General features: G+C 36.4%; 1 protein-coding gene across 1 annotated transcript in view; it reads right to left on the bottom strand.

Moving 5' to 3' along the window:
• Positions 1 to 2,380: 2,380 nt before the first annotated feature.
• The window catches only part of atxn3 (ataxin 3), a gene marked incomplete at its 5' end in the record, with an annotated part of 44,193 nt that continues 39,097 nt past the window's right edge, over positions 2,381 to 7,476 (bottom strand). Inside the window, one exon of the mRNA XM_079832403.1 lies at positions 2,381 to 2,955. Coding sequence (XP_079688529.1) covers positions 2,918 to 2,955 — 38 coding nt within the window. The 3' untranslated portion in view covers positions 2,381 to 2,917. The remainder of the gene's footprint in view (positions 2,956 to 7,476) is intronic.

Here is a 7,476-nt window from a genome sequence, read left to right as displayed (position 1 = left end):
TTTAGTAATTGTAGACTATTTTAGAATATATAGACTACCATGTATACTAAATATTCAACTATATTACTGATCAGCTCATTTCAATTATCATAAAGTCATAATTAAGAGATAAAATGTTGAAAATATGATTTTAAATGTCCTCATTATTAGATAAAAAGTCAAAAATATGACATGCTAAGTCATAATTATAAGATAAAATGCTGAAAATATGATTTTAAAAGTCCTCATTATTAGATAAAAAGTCAAAAATATGATTTCAAAGTCCTCATTATTAGATAAAAAGTCAAAAATAAGATTTTAAAGTCCTCATTATTAGATAAAAAGTCAAAAATATGATTTTAAAGTCCTCATTATTAGATAAAAAGTCAAAAATATGATTTTAACCCTTTAACTGTCACCGTCCCACAGGTGGGACGCCTGGTGCTCTTTTTTGATCGCCTTTTTTTCATATCATATATTTAAGTAATTATCACAAATTAGGTATCATTTGAAAGCTTACAAACTCAAAATTCATCCTGTGAAAACCGTTTTGAAATCGGACATTGTGTTGCCATGGAAACGTTACTCTAAATTATTCTAGTGGGCTCCTCCCCCTAGTGGGCGCTGTCATGTTTCATATTACAACAATTATTTTAACTACTTTATATTCAAAATCTTTTCCAATCTTGACAAAACGCATATTGTCGGAAAGGTCTGAGTCTCAAGGGTCCATATTTGGTGACTGTTTTGTGATGGAAGTAATATTTGGACAGAAATTTACAGGAAAATGCATCAAAACAACAATAAATGGAATTTGAATGACACCCGGTGGCTTTTTTTGGTACAGCACCCTAAACAAAATCTCATGGGGACTTCAATTTTTGTGATATCAACTTCATATTTGGAACACAAATTGGTTAGACATATGGCTTTGATTTTATAGTAATTTTAGAGTAAATGCTTTTTTGTAAAATATATATTTTATATGAAATAAAAAATATTTAGTACAGTATTTTTCATTTACAGTAAATTTAAACTTCCATAACTATTTCATACTTTCATATTTTGAATTGCTTTCACTTCAGCAATAATCTGCAGAACGTCGTCTTTAAAACGAGACCAAACTTTGGTCTATATTCCAAAGCATTCTTGAATTACAGCCCTTTAAGTTTGGATAGTGCATTTTCATGTGTATTCTCAAAAAGGGGGGTGACAGTTAAGAGGTTAAAGTCCTCATTATTAGATAAAAAGTCAAACATATGATTTTAAAGTCCTCATTATTAGATAAAAAGTCAAAAATACGATTTTAAAGTCCTCATTATTAGATAAAAAGTCAAAAATATGATTTTAAAGTCCTCATTATTAGATAAAAAGTCAAAAATATGATTTTAAAGTCCTCATTATTAGATAAAAAGTCAAAAATATGATTTTAAAGTCCTCATTATAAGATAAAAAGTCAAAAATATGATTTTAAAGTCCTCATTATTAGATAAAAAGTCAAAAATATGATTTTAAAGTCCTCATTATAAGATAAAATGCTGAAAATATGATTTTAAAGTCCTCATTATTAGATAAAAAGTCAAAAATATGATTTTAAAGTCCTCATTATTAGATAAAAAGTCAAACATATGATTTTAAAGTCCTCATTATTAGATAAAAAGTCAAAAATACGATTTTAAAGTCCTCATTATTAGATAAAAAGTCAAAAATATGATTTTAAAGTCCTCATTATTAGATAAAAAGTCAAAAATATGATTTTAAAGTCCTCATTATTAGATAAAAAGTCAAAAATATGATTTTAAAGTCCTCATTATAAGATAAAATGCTGAAAATATGATTTTAAAGTCCTCATTATTAGATAAAAAGTCAAAAATATGATTTTAAAGTCCTCATTATAAGATAAAATGCTGAAAATATGATTTTAAAGTCCTCATTATTAGATAAAAAGTCAAAAATATGATTTTAAAGTCCTCATTATTAGATAAAAAGTCAAAAATATGATTTTAAAGTCCTCATTATTAGATAAAAAGTCAAAAATATGATTTTAAAGTCCTCATTATTAGATAAAAAGTCAAAAATATGATTTTAAAGTCCTCATTATTAGATAAAAAGTCAAAAATATGACATGCTAAGTCATAATTATAAGATAAAATTGCTGAAAATATGATTTTAAAGTCCTCATTATATTATTTTAATGTGACAGCCGGCTTACACAGAGAGCGCTGGGGACTATTTTCAGCCATTGTGTGATATAATTTAATTAATTGATTATGATGCTCTGAGATTTTGCCCAAGTACATAAAGAGAGAGCGAGTTGTGCAGTCATCAGCCATCGAGAACGAAACGCTGGAGGAACACCTGACGCTAATAATCCAGAGAGAGGGAACAAGGGAAAAGCACTCGAGGGGAAAACAATGACTTTTATTTAAGAAACAAAATATGTATATAGAAGTGCAAGAATAATCAATCACTTAAAAACTATTGCTGAATATGAAACGAGTTTGAAACGTGGAACCAAAAGAGCTGCGGAGGGACGACTACAACACGTGAAGGTGTGAATCCGTGATGACGTGAGACGGAGCGCTGGTCAAGCACCGCCCGCTGACCTCCCTCCACACGCCATGAACACGCCATGAACACGCCTCGCCTGCCACAGCGGACGCTCACTCACTACAGGCCACAGAGGAAGAGAGGAAAGAGATCCAGTAACCCAATAAAGCCCGAATGGTCCCAGAATGCACGAGTGGTTCAGCTTCCCCCTGCCTCTGAGGAAGAGGAATGTACGGGTTCCCTCTGACCTCATCCAGCTCAAGAGGTCAAGCGAAGCTAAACGAATGTCCCTTTATTAGCACAGCAGGCCCGAGCGGAGTCCGTGATGCCCATGGGGTCGGCTGGCGTTCAGAGCGTCCGGCGCTGGTGACGGCGCCGCTGGATGATGTCACTGGGTGGGTTTGGGCCCGCTGTCCTTTCCTTCGCCTGCCAACACACAGCACAACAACAGCTATTTCCACACTATATAGTGAGCGCAAGTGGCCGCTAAGTAAGCTCAAACTCAAATTTAAAATCAGACAGAATGTGATTTCGGGTGTGTCTTAAAGGGTTAGTTCAGCCAAAAATGTAAATTGTGTCATTAATGACTGAGCCTCATGTGGTTGGACACCCGTCAGACCTCCGTTCATCTTCAGACACAAATGAAGATATTTTAGTGTAAATCTGATGCTCTGAAAGGCCTCCATTGGCTCAACTTTACACTCTCAAGACCCTTAAAAGACACTAAAGACTAAAGTTACAAAGTCCATCTCACTACAGCGGCTCTACAATAACTTTATGAAGACGAGAATAGTTTCTGTGCGCAAAAAAACCCTAAATAACGACTTATATAGTGATGACGATTTCAAAACACGGCATCATGAAGCTTCGAAGCGTTATGAATCAGTGAGTCGATTCATGATTCGGATCGCGTGTCAAACCGCCAAACTGCTGAAATTTGGCGATTCAAACCGCTGAATCGACTCACTGATTCATAACGCTCCAAACTGCTGAATCGACTCACTGATTCATAACGCTTCGAAGCTTCATGAGGCCGTGTTTTGAAATCGTCATCACTATATAAGTCGTTATTTAGGTTTTTTTTGCTCAGTCATTAATGACACAATTTACATTTTTGGGTGAACTAACCCTTTAAGAACTAGTTTGACTAATCATGGGGCAATCAGTCTTAATGTTCTAATAAGGCCAATCTAAGAGCGGTCTAATAATTAGAAACAGAGACCTGGTCTGCTCTTTGATACCAATCTCTCATCTGAAAGACACGTTTCTAGCATCTGTAATAGATTATTGTAATGTTGATGAGCTGTAGATTATTGTAATGTTGATGAGCTGTAGATTATTGTAATGTTCATGAGCTGTAGATTATTGTAATGTTGATGAGCTGTAGATTATTGTAATGCTCATGAGCTGTAGATTATTGTAATGTTGATGAGCTGTAGATTATTGTAATGTTGATGAGCTGTAGATTATTGTAATGTTGATGAGCTGTAGATTATTGTAATGTTCATGAGCTGTAGATTATTGTAATGTTGATGAGCTGTAGATTATTGTAATGCTCATGAGCTGTAGATTATTGTAATGTTGATGAGCTGTAGATTATTGTAATGTTGATGAGCTGTAGATTATTGTAATGCTGATGAGCTGTAGATTATTGTAATGATCATGAGCTGTAGATTATTGTAATGTTGATGAGCTGTAGATTATTGTAATGATCATGAGCTGTAGATTATTGTAATGTTGATGAGCTGTAGATTATTGTAATGATCATGAGCTGTAGATTATTGTAATGTTGATGAGCTGTAGATTATTGTAATGTTGATGAGCTGTAGATTATTGTAATGATCATGAGCTGTAGATTATTGTAATGTTGATGAGCTGTAGATTATTGTAATGTTGATGAGCTGTAGATTATTGTAATGATCATGAGCTGTAGATTATTGTAATGATCATGAGCTGTAGATTATTGTAATGTTCATTAGCTGTAGATTATTGTAATGATGATGAGCTGTAGATTATTGTAATGTTGATGAGCTGTAGATTATTGTAATGTTGATGAGCTGTAGATTATTGTAATGTTGATGAGCTGTAGATTATTGTAATGTTCATTAGCTGTAGATTATTGTAATGATGATGAGCTGTAGATTATTGTAATGTTGATGAGCTGTAGATTATTGTAATGTTCATTAGCTGTAGATTATTGTAATGATGATGAGCTGTAGATTATTGTAATGTTGATGAGCTGTAGATTATTGTAATGATCATGAGCTGTAGATTATTGTAATGTTGATGAGCTGTAGATTATTGTAATGTTGATGAGCTGTAGATTATTGTAATGTTGATGAGCTGTAGATTATTGTAATGTTGATGAGCTGTAGATTATTGTAATCGGTGTCGTTCCTAAACGATGCCAAACCGATACTTTTAAAACATTACCGGTTCCTAAACGATGCCAAACCGATACTTTTAAAACGGTGTCGGTTCCCAAACGGTGCCAAACCGATACTTTTAAAACGGTGTCGGTTCCTAAGCGATGCCAAACCGATACTTTTAAAACGGTGTCGGTGCCTAAACGATGCCAAACCGATACTTTTAAAACGGTGTCGGTTCCTAAATGATGCCAAACCGATACTTTTAAAACGGTGTCGGTTCCTAAACGATGCCAAACCGATACTTTTAAAACGGTACCGGTTCCTAAACGATGCCAAACCGATACTTTTAAAACGGTGTCGGTGCCTAAACGATGCCAAACCGATACTTTTAAAACGGTACCGGTTCCTAAACGATGCCAAACCGATACTTTTAAAACGGTACCGGTTCCTAAACGATGCCAAACCGATACTTTTAAAACGGTACCGGTTCCTAAACGATGCCAAACCGATACTTTTAAAACGGTGTCGGTTCCTAAACGATGCCAAACCGATACTTTTAAAACGGTGTCGGTTCCTAAACGATGCCAAACCGATACTTTTAAAACGGTGTCGGTTCCTAAACGATGCCAAACCGATACTTTTAAAACGGTGTCGGTTCCTAAACGATGCCAAACCGATACTTTTAAAAAGGTGTCGGTTCCTAAACGATGCCAAACCGATACTTTTAAAACGGTGTCGGTTCCTAAACGATGCCAAACCGATACTTTTAAAAAGGTGTCGGTTCCTAAACGATGCCAAACCGATACTTTTAAAACGGTGTCGGTTCCTAAACGATGCCAAACCGATACTTTTAAAACGGTGTCGGTTCCTAAACGATGCCAAACCGATACTTTTAAAAAGGTGTCGGTTCCTAAACGATGCCAAACCGATACTTTTAAAAAGGTGTCGGTTCCTAAACGATGCCAAACCGATACTTTTAAAACGGTGTCGGTTCCTAAACGATGCCAAACCGATACTTTTAAAACGGTGTCGGTGCCTAAACGATGCCAAACCGATACTTTTAAAAAGGTGTCGGTTCCTAAACGATGCCAAACCGATACTTTTAAAACGGTGTCGGTTCCTAAACGATGCCAAACCGATACTTTTAAAACGGTACCGGTTCCTAAACGATGCCAAACCGATACTTTTAAAACGGTGTCGGTTCCTAAACGATGCCAAACCGATACTTTTAAAACGGTGTCGGTTCCTAAACGATGCCAAACCGATACTTTTAAAAAGGTGTCGGTTCCTAAACGATGCCAAACCGATACTTTTAAAAAGGTGTCGGTTCCTAAACGATGCCAAACCGATACTTTTAAAACGGTGTCGGTTCCTAAACGATGCCAAACCGATACTTTTAAAACGGTGTCGGTTCCTAAACGATGCCAAACCGATACTTTTAAAACGGTGTCGGTTCCTAAACGATGCCAAACCGATACTTTTAAAACGGTGTCGGTGCCTAAACGATGCCAAACCGATACTTTTAAAAAGGTGTCGGTTCCTAAACGATGCCAAACCGATACTTTTAAAACGGTGTCGGTTCCTAAACGATGCCAAACCGATACTTTTAAAACGGTGTCGGTTCCTAAACGATGCCAAACCGATACTTTTAAAAAGGTGTCGGTTCCTAAACGATGCCAAACCGATACTTTTAAAACGGTGTCGGTTCCTAAACGATGCCAAACCGATACTTTTTAAAAGGTGTCGGTTCCTAAACGATGACAAACCGATACTTTTAAAAAGGTGTCGGTTCCTAAACGATGCCAAACCGATACTTTTAAAACGGTGTCGGTTCCTAAACGATGCCAAACCGATGCTTTTAAAACGGTGTCGGTTCCTAAACGATGCCAAACCGATACTTTTAAAACGGTACCGGTTCCTAAATGATGCCAAACCGATACTTTTAAAACGGTACCGGTGCCTAAACGGTGCCAAACCGATACTTTTAAAACGGTGTCGGTGCCTAAATTATGCCAAACCGATACTTTTAAAACGGTACCGGTTCCTAAATGATGCCAAACCGATACTTTTAAAGCGGTACCGGTTCCTAAACGGTGCCAAACCGATACTTTTAAAACGGTACCGGTGCCTAAACGGTGCCAAACCGATACTTTTAAAACGGTGTCGGTGCCTAAACGATGCCAAACCGATACTTTTAAAACGGTGTCGGTTCCTAAATGATGCCAAACCGATACTTTTAAAACGGTGTCGGTTCCTAAACGATGCCAAACCGATACTTTTAAAACGGTACCGGTTCCTAAACGATGCCAAACCGATACTTTTAAAACGGTACCGGTTCCCAAACAGTGCCAAACCGATACTTTTAAAACGGTGTCGGTTCCTAAACGATGACAAACCGATACTTTTAAAATGGTGTCGGTGCCTAAACAATGCCAAACCGATACTTTTAAAAAGGTGTCGGTTCCTAAACGATGCCAAACCGATACTTTTAAAACGGTGTCGGTTCCTAAACGATGCCAAACCGATACTTTTAAAACGGTGTCGGTTCCTAAACGATGCCAAACCGATACTTTTAAAA

This window comes from Gobio gobio (assembly GCF_949357685.1).
Source record: "Gobio gobio genome assembly, chromosome: 13".
Lineage (NCBI taxonomy): Eukaryota > Metazoa > Chordata > Actinopteri > Cypriniformes > Gobionidae > Gobio > Gobio gobio.
This window is presented reverse-complemented; position numbering and strand designations above follow the sequence as displayed.